The sequence below is a fragment of the Oryzias melastigma genome, linkage group LG3 (genome assembly GCF_002922805.2).
Source record: "Oryzias melastigma strain HK-1 linkage group LG3, ASM292280v2, whole genome shotgun sequence".
In the NCBI taxonomy this organism is placed as follows: Eukaryota; Metazoa; Chordata; class Actinopteri; order Beloniformes; family Adrianichthyidae; genus Oryzias; species Oryzias melastigma.
The window spans coordinates 10149325-10167095 of record NC_050514.1 but is presented as its reverse complement, the minus strand read 5'-3'; the positions used below and the strand labels follow the sequence as shown (position 1 = coordinate 10167095).

The following is a 17771-nucleotide window of genomic DNA, read 5'->3' as shown; positions in this document are numbered from 1 at the left end:
TGCAAAATACTATAATTTAAATTTAAGCTTAAAAAGTGTGAAAACTGAGTCATCTTACGCTATTTGTTAAAGTGACTCATAGTGGGGTCTATTTATTAAATGCAATAAATAAAAGCAACAGTAGAAAAAGTAATTTTTCTAAAAATGTAAAATCCAAAAAATCTTAAAACTTGGTCATATACTTGTTGTATCTGAAAAATATAACGTTCACTCTTAAACATGAGGTTTGCACCCAGATCCTACAAAGTGTTTGTTACATTTTTGTCAGAACAACAAAAACAGTGCTGCTACTTAAAAAAAAAAAAAAAAACGTGCTTAATTGGATCAGGTTAAATTAAGTTACTAAGTAGGGGTGGAATTATAAAATTTGCTTTTCAAGCAATCAAGCAATATTTTAGCTAATAATTGCTATATTTGATGAATCAAATGTGACATAAGTGTGTCTTTGTTTTTGTTTGTTTCTTTTTTTATTTTCTAATTAATGTATTTCATTATATTTTTAGTGAGTTTGAAAAATCTGTGTGTTTTGTTCTGTATTTTCCACAGTTTATGCATGAAATAAGCCGATTAATCAGTCAATTGATTGTTTTTCAGTTAAAAAAAAGTTTAGCAATTTTTCAATTTGCGCAAAAAAATATTCCTCATGTTTGTATTTCAACTGATCAAGATTTTTTTTTTTGCTCTTTTCTTTAAAAACATAAACAGTTTGCTCCCAGTTTAAAACTAGTTAAAAACAAGTTTTATTGCTAAATTCAAACTGATGTAAAGATAACTATTGAGTCTACTCAAAAACAAGTGTAATATCAGTTTCAGTTTGGCCTCCCGTTCCCTCAATAATGCATGGAAATGAGCATCAAGACAGACTGTCTTTTTTAATGGCTTCCAAGGACACAGTTTTGCTTTCACTAAAAACTATTTCCCATCTCCATTAAGCTATTAGCATGAGACTCAGCAATGTACACACTCCTTTTCAGTGAATGTCTGAGCTGATGTTTATTTTCCAGTCCGTCTTTGTTTTGTTACTTTAAGCACCATGTCTGTCAGCCATAGTGTAATTATATGGAGACACAGACTCAGGAGGGGTGGGGGGGCTGGGTCTGGAGACAGCATTCTCTTTCAGCTGCTGTGAGCCACGACCAGTATTGCTTGAAGCCACTCGCCTCTTGAATACCAGCCAAGAGACTCTTAAGCTCCTCTTTAACCCCTTCCATCACCTGAAAAGTTGCTGTTTTGTCTTGAATTGATCAGAAGGATTTCCTCAGAGACTTCTGACGTCAGAAACCAGAGAAGGTTCTGAAGAATAATTGAGTTTTTACACAGTAAATAAATAAAAATAGCACATGCTTAGATGTAGTCGTCATGCCTCATCAGCATCGCAGTAACACATTTCTCAAAGTTCTATAGAAATGCCTTCAGACGTGTTTATCAAAGTTTAGCAGTTGAGAGACATAAAGATGTATACTGAGTGCATCACTGTGCTGTAAAGATACATCCATAGTTCAGTTTCATTTTTTTATCATCCTACTAGAATGGTAAATGGCATACACTTATGTAACCCTTTACTTCCTCCAAAGCACGTTTAAAGATTATCTCACATGAAAATCATGTTTCTTCAGATTTTAACATGTACATGTTGCATTTTTCTTATGAAAGAGAGCAAATAAATCATTTCATTTTTGCATTTCTAAGTATTTTTCCTTTTAAATTGCTGTCAGTCAAACTGTTGCAAAGACGCTCTGTTTGAATTAATGAGCCGTTGTGATGTCACTACAGTCCAAGCGCGCATGCGTTACCTCCCTGATCTGCCCTGCTCAGCATGCACAAGCTCAGGTGTGGGAGAAGAGAAAATGGCATCTTCCCACTTCTGACTTACATTTATGAACATTTATGACTTATGTTTATGCGTTCTGCATTCTTAGCAAGAGTTATTAGATTATAAATAAATATTTTTTCTCCAGATAACGGAGTAGTAACTCATTGAATCAAATAATTATATTATAAAAACCCTTTTTTTCCTATTTGGAACATTGAAATAGCAATAAAACAGAAGTTTAAAAAAAACATTCTGATGCACCTACTTGTTTTTCACTTCATTGTCCAAGCTGGTATCTGCCTCAAAATAATACAGCTGGACATTTCCGTCATTGCTTGACATTCTTTGTAACAGTTTTGAAGACTTATGGTAGGGAGACACAGCTGTCATCATCATAAGGGGGTGGTGAGGTTCAAAGGCAAGGCTAATCTGAAATATGGCTTTTAAAGACATTTAGGTTGTGGGATTTGGCTTAAAAACGTCATAATCATAGTTCAAATTTTTCATAGTTACAATTTTTTTATTGTCATAGGGAACTTTAAGCCCTTTTTCCACTGAGATGTATGGTACAACGGCAGATGTCGGATGTAGACCGAACGTGAAGCTATCAACAACAATAATGGAGGTCATCCAGCAGCTTATTATTTTTTTTGCTTGACTTTTTTGTACTTAGTATATACAAAGCACATAATGTTTGAGAAAAGATTATAAGAGGAATACACCTGAAAAAAATTATGAAAGTCATTTGGAAATGTTGGCGCTGGTTTGGTGCTTCTATTGTCGTAATCATTTAGTTGCATAGGCAAGAGACACTATGCTAACTGGTTACCATTGTCCATGACGCGTAAAGAACGACACCATATTGGAAGGTCAGTAAGTGATGAGACAAGGCTTAGCAGATACAGTAAAATGACCATAAGATGCTTAATTTTAGCTATCTACTTACCAGTGGATTATCTGGTTTGATATTAGGTCAAAAACACACATTACCACGGTCCTCCTCCATGAAACAAACAAAAAAATCAGTCATCCTTCCAGAAAATGTGGAAATGTTGCAAAGTCTAAAACTACCATTGACTTTGAATAGGGTACAAGATCATCCTCAACGTTCACTATTTAGAATAAACTCACTCAAATCTTCCTCAAATGTTTTCTATAAGTTCTCCTTTATCAGGTGACAGTAATAATTTACTCAAGTCCCAACATTGTTTTTCCAGCTCTGTTTGTGCAATTGTAGTGCAGCAGTAAACAGGCATCACGCTAAATACAATATGGCGTCCAACTTTGTGTACACAACAAGCTAGCGTAGCAACTCTTGCCTATAGGTCATTGGTTTAGTGTGTGATGACATTAGCTCCGCCCTTACTGGTCTATTCCCTTTTTTTATGGATCTACAAAAAAAATAGGGGGCCCAAAAATGGTTCGGTTAGGGTCCATTTTCTAACGGAGACATAGAAACTACCGGATCTGACCACAGAAACAAGACTTTGCAGTGACACATTCACCCATACACACACACATTTACACACAGATGTTGCCTCAGATGCCAAACACTGGTGCCAACTATAACCACCAGGAGCACTGTGGGGTTTAGTGTCTTGCCCAGGGACACTTCAACACATTGGTGGGAAAAGCAGGAATTTACCCTTTCTATCAAAGGTCGGCCTCTCTACCTCAGCATCACAGTCACCCCGAAAATCTTCATAAATATTCATAAGCTTAAACAGGTCCACTACACCGTCTAAATTAATGCATAAACACAAAGCAGTTGCTGAATGTCCTAGATATGATTAAAGTTCAGCCTTAGAATATTGTGATGAATTGAAAACGTGATTATTTCCTTTAATTGGGCTCTGTGTTGAAAGAAGAAATTTATGCCCATGGAAAATGTCTCGTTATAAACTTTTAGCACAACTGAATGACACACAGCAAAAGCGGGATAATTGCTGCTGAGTCATTCAAACAGCACAAAAACAGACGCTTTTTTTTCTTTCTCAGACAAATATGAAACTGCGGTCATATCTGGGGCTTCTATGGCAACGGCTCAAAAATAATAATTCAACCATACCCTTACTGTGACATTCAATCACATTCTAAAGGAATAGAAAGACGAAGAGGACAAGGGTAAAAAAGGACTGTCTTTCTGCTACATTTTAGTTACAACTTTAAAAACATATAGAGAATAAATGTTGCAGAATTTGATGAAAGTTTATAGTAAAAATACAGTAAATATTTCCTTCAGATTATTTAAAACAGGCAAAGTTGCAGCTTTCAAAGTCTTATGAATGCAGAGAGCACATGGCAGTGGTTCAACTGTGGTCTAACAGAAAATGTTTGACTAGTTTTGCAGAAATTTAAGCGCAATTTATTTTACAATTTTATAACAGAGACCAATTCTGCTGGAAGACCACACACTCCATTTTGAAACCAACAAGCCTTCTGTTTTCAATTTGTTGTTGTTGACATATAAAAGGCTTCCTTTTCAGATCTTGCGTTTCACAGAAATGGGACCCTTGCTTAACGAGAGAAAGAAAAAAAAAAGAAATTAAATGAGGCCGATGCATGACTCAATTTTATCCTTACAGAAATTGAAATGGTTTTTATGTTGTGGGGTTCCAAATGGATGCTGTCACTCCGCTCTGCTTTCCAAACTTCCAGAATGAGGTTTTGGCTTTGAGAGTTACCAGTGCGGTTGATTTCAGCACAGTACTGGGCCTCCTCAGGTTTCCCTTCACTGAGGAAAACTTCATAAATGTCCGCCCTCTCTTCCTTCTCTTCCCTCTGTTGAAATGCTGCCTTTTCTTCCCTTGCTGGCCACTCTGTTTATTTCAGATTTTGCGGAAATGTGATTGTGTAGAACTCTTCTTTTCGGTGGCGTCTGCAGAAAGCAGAACAGGAAAGATGTCAGTGCAATCAGTTTTAGCATTGTTAGTTGGTTTTACTGCAAGTTCCCCAGAGCTGGGTTGGACTCATCAGCAGTCACATGCTTGTAAATTGAATTATGCTGCATTTTAAGCAGATGGAAATCAGCTTAAAGAATGAGCCTTTGGCTAAACTCTAAAGAACACGGTAATACTGTAAATTGTCAGGTTATTGAAGCTGCACCAACCAGACTGCCAATGTGTCTACTTACTTGATTCCTGTAGAGGAAAATTATTTTAATAGTGCAAAGTAGCTGCAAGGGAAATCCAAGAAAATGGGACTGGAAGAAAATGAAAAATAGGATTTCAAAAGATTACATTAAACCTGCCAACGAGACGAAGTGTTAAGTTGGATGGTGAAATAATGTAGAAATCGAATCTTTTTGAATGTAACACACAAGCTTGCATCCTTTCTTCAATAATCTTTTGATATGTTTTGAAATAATACCCAGTGGTCTTTTATTATGGTTATGTTGTTTTTAGGCTAAATCGAAAAACTTGTTTTGTTTTCTGGGACAAAGTTTCTGCAGAGTTGCATAAATTTGTCCAAAATTTTCCTCTGAGTTGTGGGCAAGACTGTTGCCGTGGAGTAAGGTTTTCCCCTTTTCCCATCATCTATCTAGTGCAGGGGTCAGCACCCTTCAACTATTAAAGAGCCATTAGGGTCAATTTGTCTCTGGCAACATTCCAACAGGAGCCACACATTTTTATTTATTTTCAGAAAAATAAGACACTGATTTGTTTTATATTAATGTTACTATTATAACTATAAACATATTTTGGCAAAATAAAATGAAGCTATTTTTTTTCAAAACTTGAAATAGTTTTTTATTTTTTGAATTTTCAAAATAAAAGACATCATGTGTCACGTAGGATCATCTCAATGTAGCAAATCATTAGATTTTCAATTTTGGGGAAAAAAGTGCAAATCTTAAACTAAAACAGACATAATTTACTGACTATTGTTTTTACAAACACTTAAAATCCTTGAATTTGTTTAAAGATAGAAAATTTGGCTCTCAAAAATCTTCTGATACGTAATGTTCTTCAACTGTTTGTATTTTTTCTTTTTACTTTACTAGGCCGACTTATTTACTTTTTACAGTTCTACTTTTTAAAAATGTTTTATTTTACTTTAACCAAAGAGCCACAATGGAGGGGTCAAAGAGATAGATGTGGCTCCGGAGCCTCAGGCTGCAGACCCCTAATCTAGTGCTGCACTCTCTCTCTATCTTAAAGCCCCTCATACCCCCAACCCAACACTACGAGTGCAACCAAAAGGGCGCGCATTATTGGAGCTATCTAGACGTACAGTTTTAAGGCAGGCGAGGAAAACAAAGACGTACATGGATCTAGTCGTCCTCAAATGGATGCATCAGAATGGAGAGGAGCAAGGAGCTTTAGCTAAAAGCTACAAGCTGTTTCCAACAACATTTCTTCATCTGCTCCTGACTCACATCAATTTAAATCAAGAAATACCCAGAAATGCAATTTTAAACATACTTTTCTTTTATATATCTGACTAAAACGTCACCCGAACTTGTATGAAACACAATATTCATTGAAGTTGATATGCACTTCAGTGCACTTCATCTCACCTGCAAAACTTGAATTTTGCAGGTGAGATGCGTTAGCTGGAGGGTAGGAACAGCAAATGTTCCAAAGCAGGCTGCCACATCTTATTTAGCCTCTTTTGAGCACATTGTCATTTGTGAGTGGTTAGAGGCTTTGTAATAATATACATAATTAGATTGGACACTAATGACGCTTGGGGTTGCTAATGTTGAATGTTATTGTGACACTACTGCTCTTTATGCTATGGAAATTATTTGTATTCTTTTTCCAGCATTTCTAAAGTGCTGCAATCAGAATCTTTTAAATTTTCTTTATAATTGGATATCAATAAAATAACATGTCAATGTGTTAAAGCTTATTGTTGGAATTATTAATATTAAGGTGAGAGAAAGAGTTACCTATATGTCTTTGATCTTTGCAGAGATATCAGCTGATGCTTCAGTGATCACATGACCCCTGTCTGCTTCTTTCACAAGCATGTCAAAACAGCAACACACGACTGTCCTCTCAAACAACTCCAAACATTCAGAGACATTAAACATGACTCTTTCATCTCTTTTCCTTTCTTCTTTTCTTTTCACTTTGACACACAGACATTATTCCCAAAATTCAAAGCATTTTATTGAACCTTTGTGAGCGGCCAAAGCCACAAAGACTTACTGCCTGACCTCCTATTGAACCATTTTTCCCCCTATTTTAGCTCTCCATCTTTGTGATAATTTATAAAAAAAATAAATAAATAAATAAAAATTGACAGAACAGAGATCAGTTTGAACTTCATCTTTGACAGCAAGGTGATCAACTGAGAAGCATGATTTTACAGTTCCTTTTAGCAAAGAAAAAAAAACTCCCTATGTTTCCTGCAGCGGTTAGAGGCTAACCTTTCAAAGAGAATGGTGTTGATTGAGTGAACCGTAAGATCAAAATCAAAGTCTCAAAGCCGGTTTTTGGATCATGGCTGCTCAACTGTGTTAATAAAGCCCTTTTTTTCTGGCGTTTGAATATGGTTGTCAATCAAACTCAGGTGGAAGTGAGAAAACATGTCAACCTGTCAGCATGCTTGTGTTGCATGTACAAGCCTGAGCCCTGAAGGTAGCATCACTACTACTGATGTTCTGATTACTGGAGGAGCTGTCAACACAGGCCCTGCAGTATTGGTGTTAGCCTTGAAATTTACTTTAGGATCATTCCTTTTTTCTTTTTACTTTTTTTTCATGTGAACTTTTGTCTATATACCTTATTTTTTTATTCCAAAAATGGAAAAATCATTCAAAAATATTTTTGCAAAATTGTCAGAATGGCACGGTTCACATGACGCTGTAAGAATTAGGTCATTTAAGCTATTTTAATCCAATTTAACGTTATATTGCAGCACCTAAAAACCTAAACTATGGCAACATGCTGTAAAGAATGAAAATAGAAAGCAGCCTCAACATAAATACAATTTAAGAACAATAATGAACAGAAGTAATAAATTAATTGAATAGAAATGTTTTTGATAAATTAGATAGATAACAATCAAATTAAAGGTTCTAGAATAAGATTAGGTTAGATAGCCTTAAATACATGAAATCTCATTCATGAAGTCCTCAAAGTAAGATCAAAAAGATGAGTTCTAGGAGAAGAGCTGAAATCAGATAGCAAGAACGTTTTTTTCAGATATAGAAGGGCAGATTGCTCCAAAGATGTAGCTGCTACAGCAAGAACGGTCCCCTCTGAACTGGAGGCTTGATTTTCATGACCAAAGAGAACCTGAGGAGGCAGAGAGCAGCAGCTCTGGAAGGTACAGAGGTGCCAAACCATTTAAAGATGTAAAAAAATGCCATGTTTTACATCTTTAAAACAGCAAAAAGTCTTTATTCTAAAGTTCTACAAGGGAAAACGGCGAAGAAGAAAAAAAAACACCAAGCAACATTTTAAGTGGTTAATTTTTGTAGTTAGTATACATTTGTGAAAGAAAAAAAACTTTTAACAGCAGCAAGTTTTCTGTTTCTAAAAACCTTCACACATAAAACAGAGTCTGACCAATAAAAAGCATTTTGAGATAAAAAAAATGTAATTTTAGCTGAAATCTTTGGAAATAAATTAAAGTAGAAATCATCTGCTACTACACTGTTAAAAAAAATGAATAAAGCTATAATACTGTATTGTTGCAAAGAAAAGCTCATGCATACAAACTCCTAATACAGTCCATGAGTAAAAAAAACTTGTCTCCAATAAAATTTGAGAAACATTACAAAATGTGAGACTTCTTCAGCACTGTGTTCAGTCTCACTGCAACTTGGGAGAGGTTTGCTGCCACCATGTGGTCAGAAATGTCTTTTTCTAAGTCCTGGATATTTTTTGTCATTCACTAAAATTGCTCCATAAATATGTTGCTCAATAGTTCAAATTACTTCTGCTCGTCAGCAAAAAAGTCAGAGATATCCAAAACAAATGTTATGAATATGTTAGGCTCATGACTTACTGGATATTCATTCTTCTGATGTTAAGCATCCACAGCTTTATTCTAAATGTCCAAACGACACAAGAAAAAAACCTCAAGAGTCAAAGTATGTTTGTATTCACATACTGTTAATGACTGATGGCTCAGTTTGACTGACCTCATTGTGTCACCACATTAAAAACCACCTTCAGGTTTTTTGAAAAGTTTTATTGAGTTTGAAGTCAATTCCTAACTGCAAAAAGACTCCTTTCAATGAGATGTTCAAGTACGCTGGTATTGTTGTAGTCCAAGGACCTTACTTTCATCTTGCAAAAGGAAAAACAAAAGATAAATTGCATGAGCTGCAAAGCTTTTCCAGACAAATGAAATGAGCAAGAACGATTTATGACAAACTAGAGAAGTGTGTTCATGGGTTTATGAACTTAGGGTGTCATTTCAAGCAGCTTTTTAATTTAAATTAAATGTCAGGCTTATTGGACACACTTATGATTGTTTAGAAGCATTGGGGTTTCAGACTTTCATGTTTGGAAAACTGTGTCTTTAGAGCAGGATGAAGAGAATCTGCCCCCCATGCAATACAGGGAGGGTGGATAAATGGGAAATTGGGGAAAAGCAAAGAAGTCCACAAATGTTGTAATGAAGCAAATCTTCCTCTGGGTGGTGCAAATAAACTTGAGTTGCAGACAATAGCATCCATCCCAATTCTCAATAAAACATTCAGATATTATTTGTTTCTGTTGTTTCACTTTATGACTAAATCAATTTTGGTTCTTTTATTTTATGCATTGGACCCCTTTTTATTTTGACTCCTCGGTAGAATTGCTGCATTATAGATTTTATGATTTCAAAACAAAATTATTTAGAGCTGAAAACCTGGAGATTTTTTTATTTTTTTATGTCTTTCCTGTTGTTTGTAATGTTATTTTTAAACAGTTCAGGCTTTCCATTCTCATACTCACGTGATTCAATATTACTAATAAATGCAGCAACATGTTTTTGGTTTAGGAAATACTGAAGAAAACCCACAATTCCACAGGAAGAACACACAAAATCTCATGATTACCTGACTTAATCCATACAACAGCTCCACTCGTTAATTTTCCAACAGTTCCTACTCATAATATATAATACAAGTGTTTTAAAAATGACAAAAATATGTCTTTAATAACAAAAGGGTTCAAATTGAGGAAACACCTTAAGACTTATTGTTTCTTGATCAAATTTAATTTGAAACCACATAAACAAACAATAACCATGGACTAAATATCTTTAAAACATATTTAGTTTTACAATATTTTTAGCTATATCCCTTCTATGCAGGCACCCGGAGAGCTTGTGGTGTGATACGAAACTTTCCCATGTGGTTACAGTACGCCTCGCCTTCACGCATCCTCTCATCCTGCATGACTTCAACTCAATATCCTGTCTCCTATCAATGAGATTAGGAAAGCATGCTAACAACAGGAAATTTGCTCTCACAGGGTTTGAAGTTTAAAGTGACAAGTGACTCAAAGGTAAGTCACTGCAGCCCCGAATCAGACCCAAAACAAAAACTCCAATCTCAGTGGCTGGAACTGGAGTTGCTGTTTTACATGGTGAGTCATGGCTCAGGAAGATAAGCTGGAGGTAAACTTTGCTTCTGCATCTCTGAAGAGTCAGTTCATGCGGACTTTGACAGAGAAAATCCCTTCACTGAGTCATTTGTTTGGTCCGCTCGTGTAGCATCAGGGAGAAGTCGGCAGCTGATGAGCAACAAGCGTGTGACACCCCCGTACCAGTCTGTCATAACAGCACACGATGTTCTCTGAGAAAAAGTCATTTCAAAGTGGATCTTTATCTTTTGAATTCTGTTTATAACTGGTCATGTTTTCAAGCTGTTCCTTGACCCCTGAACCCTCAGAAAACAGCCTTCTAGATTTAGCAACACGGGCATTCGGGTGTGTTTGGAAGCCTCTGTGCATTCTGAAACCAGAACTAAACCTGACCCTACATTACACAAAGAGGAAGCTATTTATCAATTTCGTACAAACATTTTTCTTCAGATGGACACACAGGCGATAAACATGTGGTCCGTGGTCAGATGAGATCACGTTTCTGTTTGATTTTGAAAAAGACAGAAGTAGACTCATAAGGAAACAACTGAGGAAAAAATGACTGTTACCAGTAAAAGATTCAAAATCTGGCTTTGGTGTTGGCATGGACTTTAATAAACATTCTGAGATTTAGAGACATGCATGTGAGGTTCTACAAAGGCAGAAGTACATCAATGAATTTGGGAGATACGTTTGCCCTCTGAGGTCTGTGGTTGGTTCTGCAAGCCATCATACATCCTTATTTTGTTGGACACACTACCTCATAGCCTCATAAAAACCAAAGTGTAAGTAAAGAAACCCACAGTCATCAGTGAAACATCAAAACGCTAAAAAAGTAATCCACCAATCAGACATTGCCTTGAACTTAAGTTCAATGGATTCATGCTCTGTACCGACACAGGTCTGGACAAAATGATAGTACTTGCGCAACTTTTTAAAGTAATTTCACAATCAAACAATTTTCATAACCATTTGTGAGATTTCTTCACCGTCTTCAGGTACACTTTTTCCACTTTTTAACAATAAACTGCTTCAGACCTGTCATTTGAAGAGTTTCTTCTCGAGCTGTCATCCCTCTGCTCCTTCAATAGGAATTAGCTCACTGAAGACCACTTCCAATGTTTTTTTGTCTTCTGGGAAACCTATCACCTGTGCCTGAGACTAAGCTTTCTAATACTTGGCAGCACAGTTCTCTCCAGAATGCATTGTTGAGATTTTATCGTATCTTTCACACATTCAAAGTATCCTGCATCGGGGTACCTCCACTGTTTCCTTTAAAAGAGTCACATTTTTTCCACAAAAACAAATGTCTTTTGCTGGGTGTAGAACTGCCACTCTAGACTAGTCAACATTTTTTAATCTTAGGGTTAAAAAACTGTCTCAGGTCATATTTCAATTTGTTTAAAAACTGGTGCTGTCTATATGTGTAAATGGGGACATGTCATAGAAAAGTACATTTAAAAAAATGAAAGCATTGGATTCTTCTGCAGACTGGTGTTTGTATTTTAAGGTTGAAAGAAGCAAAAGCATTTTTAATGATTTGAATGCTTTAGAGTTTTCACTGCATCAACATTCATTACATCAAGAGGAAAAATAGCTTGTTTTCATAGAAGTGAGTTGTGCATCCACTTGAATTCTCAAACTTGTCACTTAGGACCTAAAAGTGTTCTGCACACTTATTTAAAAAAAAAACAAAAAAAAAACAGATCAACCAAAAAATGAACAAAGACGAATATAATAGAAAGAGAAGTGCACACAAATGCAAGGTAAAGGAAATAAGGGCAGATAACTGTCAGTGGAAGAGAGCTCAAGTGAGAAAGGAAGGGAGGCTGCTCGAGGAAGAAACTGTTGTGAGTGTGGGCGTGTGTGTGTGTGAGCATGTGTAATGGACGGTTATGAGAAGCTACCAGTACAGCATGTGCTCCAAGACCCCTGGAGGAGTTGTCAGGAGCTGCTGAACGATTGATGGCTGCAAAAAAAAAGAAGAGAAAAAAAATAGATCTGTTATTGCCAAGCAGCTCTGTAAAAACACTTTTACGTGCTTGTCAGTGGTTTGCTCTGAGTCTTGCTCAGTGTAGAAGCAGGTACAGCTGAAAAACAGACACACAGAAAAAAAAAACACTTGCACAGATTTTTTGGTGCAGCAATCATTACATTTTCTGGTAGTCCAATTATGTTGATTTCTCAGTGTCTTTTCAGGCTTTTCTACATTGACAGCAGCATTTAATTTTATGTTAGTTTAAATATTTCAAATACTTTTAGCTCTTCTTTCATTTCCCGTCTAACTCTGAAAGCTGGTGATGCCTCACCCACACTGAGACCAAATCTGTTCTGATTGGCTAGCTTTACTAATGTGACTAGTATGACTAATACTATGCATCTCACATTGCACATTATGTCTTTAAACTTGTTTACAAGTTGGAGTCAACTCATCAGCATCTATTCCCTGTAGTCACGATGTAAACAAACCTTCATAGTTTTTGGTGCAATGTAGCTTAAACTATGGGAAATGTGAACTTACAGAACAATGCTAGCCAGCACCAAGTCAAACTCATTTTCTGCTGACACACATCCCTATGAATTCATTAGTGTTTTGCGTTAAGTGGCCATGAAGCAGTACAAATTTTGAAGGTATTACTTGCTTCATCCTCTGTGCCTACAGGTAATTCACGGTTTGCAGACTCAACATTTTTTCAGCAGACTCCTGGCTAACTTAACACTGACTAAAATAGCTCAATTGAAATGTCCGCTTCATAGGACATTTTGTTAAATTAAATCAGAAACAAAAAGCTTCACAGTTACATTTACATCTGGCAAAAACAAATTGCATCCACTGCTGTCAAATGTAAGTGTCCACTGAGAACGGGAAAGTATTTTGCCTTCATTTATAGCTAAAAACCCAAATAGTTTTTGAACTTTGAAAACCAAAGAAGCATAAGAAATAGTTTATGTATCTCACCAAGCAAATGTTGACATAACCGACTCTGCTTGGACTTTTTACTGCCCAACGTGGCTTGGTTGGCATTTCAAAGGGATATTTTTAACATCCTGAATGTTCTCTAAAAGAAACATGCTAATTCAAACAAAATTCAAGAGGGTGGAAGTGGAGAAACGGATGCGAAGTGTGCACAGAAAAACTTACATTTTGATTTTTACTCAATGTTGTAATATTTTAGCGTGACAATATGCTTAAAAAACACCCATTTTGTTTTGTTTGATTAAAAGGAAATAAATGGATAATTCTGGAACATAACGTATTGAGAGAAACGCAATGAAAACAGAAACACTTATTTTCAGTGTTTTTAGGACGACTTCAAAAAACGTCCTAAAATGTCATTATGATTAGGTAATCACACTGTGGTGTGTGCTTCCTTATCCCCTCCATCTACAGACCTCCTTCCATTCTTTCTGACCTTTCTTCTCTCTTGGGACACCAGCTGACACCACACACACACACGTGGAGATAAACACCCTCCACCATGTCCCCCGAGGGCCCAGCCAGCACAACTTCATTATCATCCATCGGATTGTACATGCTCACTACCCATTCAGTCTTGCAGACGTGCCTTTTGTGCTCAGTAATTCTTCCCACAGAAGCCATATGACCATCGCCCCCAACCCCCCAAACTCCCCCTGAAAAGTCTGTCCCACTCCCTGATCTACTGCGACCCATCTGTAATCCCTTCCCCCACCTTGAACCCCCAGATATACTCTGTCTCCGGCTTCTCCAAAACAGCCAGCTGTCCTGGCTGGTCGTGTCCCTGGGGGCGTAAACAGGTGTCGAGAATGCTGTAGGGCCTCAACATGTGACACATGGCAGCACACTCCTCCAGACTTCTCCTCCGATCTGCCTGCACAACCACAGGGGGAGAGAGTGGTGCATTTTACAGCTGGAGTCTTGATAATTGCCACAGGCGAGCTTTTATTGATTACTTAGCTTCTATATAAACTTTGATACAGAAAAAAAAGGGTCAAAGCTGACACTGACGTGTGTCCCCTCAACAGTTTAAGACTATTTCCCTACATTGCAATAAGGGTCATTCACTTGTAGAAATTACTGACACATCTTAAGCAAATATAAGAATATACACCTCTAACCAACCAAAATAGATCAAAGGTGCTTGTCCTGCTGGGCGTTAAGTCTGTGACATTTTTAGCACAAACTACACAAGAGGGCTTGACACATGCAAAATAGAGACCACAAGTCCAAAATGCCACAAAGTCACTGGCTAAGTCCAAGTTCCCCCACTTCTCCCTAACCATGATAAACAACTATATAGTGTAGGACTATCTAATATCATGGAGTCTAAAAGCAATTCAGACACCATGCTTACAGCTTTTTTTAACAGCAAATATGTCTGATATCACTGAATCACTGTTTTCTGATGATGAAAAGGTGGATGGTTTATAATTGTTCATTGCAACATCAATCTAGTGAGCATCAATGCACACTAGTTTTTCACAAAGTCTTCAGTGAAATTTCTGGGACACTGGATTCTGGATAGATTCGGACACCCCTACAAAATGGCACCCTATAAGCAACAAATAGTGAGCAAATTTGGACACTACTACTCTTCAACTTGGAGTCGAATCACACCACACCCGTTGGGTTGTGCCAGAACCTACCTGGGGTAAAGTTCCTCTCTTTTGGTGTGTTGTTATTTAACCACTATCACCAACCTCAACCTATATTTGTCGGTTGTGGAGTTTTTTTTTCCCCACCTCATACCTAAATCATAATTCTTTGTGGAGAAGTGTATCTGAAAGAAAACAGGGGCAAAATAAAAACAAAACAAGGCACCAGATTCTCTGACCAAGATGTGCAGCTTTTACAACTCTGCAGGGAGATAAGACACCCACATTTGGAAAGTGTCCTTGACAACAGTAAACTCTTGCTTTTGAAGCCCAAAGAACAAAAGCCACCTCACACCCTCAACCATTATCACATTCTGTGGTGAGCTCCACATCAGTGCACAGCCGATCTGACACTTGACTTGTTGCTTTGTGCATGGACCTGTGTGTTGTGTAGGATGTGTAGATGCCTTTTAGAGATTGAAAGATGCATCTGACTGTGAAGCCGTTTTGGGGAGAGGAGGTAGAGCAAAGCCACAAGTTAAATAACACCCTTCCTGAGTACTAGTTTGACTGTTTATAAATCGAGCAAGCTAGGACAGGTTTATAGATCATAGTGTGCCTGTGTGCAGTGGCTTTTATCACTGCATTGTAGCAGTTCTTTCAAGTAAACATACACATTAAAAGGAAAAATGCATCAATTCTTAATGTAATAAATGCAAAACCAGATTATTTATCAAATATCTGCTGCATGTAAATATATTTTAATTGAAATCCAAATTATTTATGAGATAGTACCATAAAGTACAAAAAAGACATTTTGTCATCATGAAAATATGCTATAAAACACGTTATCACCACTTTTAAACCTCTTACTTTGCAAGGGAAGTTAACACATCAGTGTCCAGAAAACTATTTCATGAATTTTAAGATCGGTCACGTGGAATAAGCTGTGTTTCATAACTGAATCGAATGACCAGTGCGTATGTTTGAATGTGACAGCTTATTCTGGCACATGCGATGCATCAGCAGGCCGAGATTGTGTCATATCAGCACAAGCCCTTCGGCCAGCTGCTCGGGCCGGACTGTCAGAGGTCTGCTGTGCAGTCTGCAGCTTGAATAGAGAGCCAGCAGCAGCTCCAGCATTTGCATTTGATGCAGACTTTCAGCAGACTTCAATCGGCGAGCCGCAGCACCGCGGATGAACTTAAACTTTACCAAACTTTCCGGTTTAACGATTAAACTATATAGGAAAGCGCGAAACAATACGGCTACTGTCGACTTTATGTCCACATTGAAAATATAGCTAGTCGCTGATTTTGAAAAATATTTAGTTAGTTTGAATTTAAAAAGTTGAGACGGGACTAGGTTTTGTGGCGGATTAGTACGGAACAATAAACTACCGGTGCACAGTGCGGCGCTTAGCTCGAGTCAGGGCGACGAGTGCGCTTCAAGAGTGTTTGACCCAGAGATGCTCGTGCGCGGCTTTTAATCAGCAATATTTTATTTTTCGTGTAATAACACGCTCAGCATCGATATTTGGAGCATCGCGGACAAAGTTGTTTTTGTTTATTTGTCCAAACCAGCGGATTTGTCGACACTGGACGGACTTAACTGAACTCAAGATGTCAATTTTGCCTTTCACTCCCCCCATTGTCAAAAGACTTTTGGGCTGGAAGAAGGGAGAGCAGAACGGCCAGGAGGAGAAGTGGTGCGAAAAAGCGGTCAAAAGTCTGGTGAAGAAGCTGAAGAAGACGGGACAGTTGGATGAACTCGAGAAAGCCATCACCACGCAGAACATCAACACTAAATGCATCACTATACCAAGGTATGGCGACTATTAACGTTGACCGTGAATGCAGCATTCTAGCTAGATAAATCCCAACTTCTGTCACTCAGTTATTACAGAAAACTCCAGCCCACCCTCTAAAGTCAGCGCTTTCGGTTGTTGTCTGGCCTTATTTGTTGACTTAAAAGTTTCTTGTTGCTTCCTTGCATCTGTATGAATCAAACTTGGGTTTCCTGTGCGTTTATGTTTGCATTATTTTGGCGGCTGAGGCTCCGAGCTAACGGTGTTTTTCTGAGCAAAGCTAGCAAATCATTTCCCAAACGTTGGCGTGCTGTTTCGCCCTCATCACACGCATAAATACACTTTAGCTTTTGCCTTGTAACCACGTCCGAGGCGGTGCAGCGAATAGCCAGCAACACATGCAATGTGAAAGCAGCAATGTAGTCCAAGTTATATAACTTGGCCTTAATCTAGGGCGCTTTCTAGCGCTGCTAGTGCGTAGGCGAGCCTGTGGAGTGAGGCTCGTTTCTGTCACTGCTCCTGCACGGCTATTTGTCTATCAACACCTCATTCGGAACAACACTGACGGCTGACATCCAACTGCTGCGGGATGTTTCAGAAGCTCTGCTCTGTCACGCAGTCAGAGGCTGCTTCACGCTGCCCACTCATAACCCGGCTGCACATGCTCAGAGAGATCTTCCAGAACGTTTGCAGGTGGAGTCATCAGGTTGTACTGACAGTGCTTTAATTTGATTTTTGTTTTACAGAATATTTACAAAATTAATTTTGTCAACCATCAAATGTGTCAAAGTATACAGAATCATTACTATGTTTGTCAAACAACATAAAAATATGCGCATGAGCTCCACGAAGTAAAGGTGTGCTGTTTATCTATATAAAAGTGGAAGATCAGGAAGCAATCATATATAATCAGTCCTCCACATACCCCATTAATTTATTAGGAAGACCTTCTCTGGCTTTATCTCTCACATCAGGGGTGTCAAACTCAATCGTCCAGGCGGCTAAAATGCAAAACATACCTTAGGTCTCGGGCCGAACAGGA

The 17771-nt window shown here is 37.8% G+C and overlaps 1 protein-coding gene across 1 annotated transcript in view; it reads left to right on the top strand.

Annotated features, from left to right (window-relative positions):
• Positions 1–16034: 16034 nt before the first annotated feature.
• Positions 16035–17771, top strand: part of smad3a (SMAD family member 3a) — a 29677-nt gene continuing 27940 nt past the window's right edge. Inside the window, exon 1 of the mRNA XM_024295728.1 lies at positions 16035–16747. Within this exon, the coding sequence (XP_024151496.1) occupies positions 16545–16747 (203 nt within the window). The 5' untranslated portion in view covers positions 16035–16544. The remainder of the gene's footprint in view (positions 16748–17771) is intronic.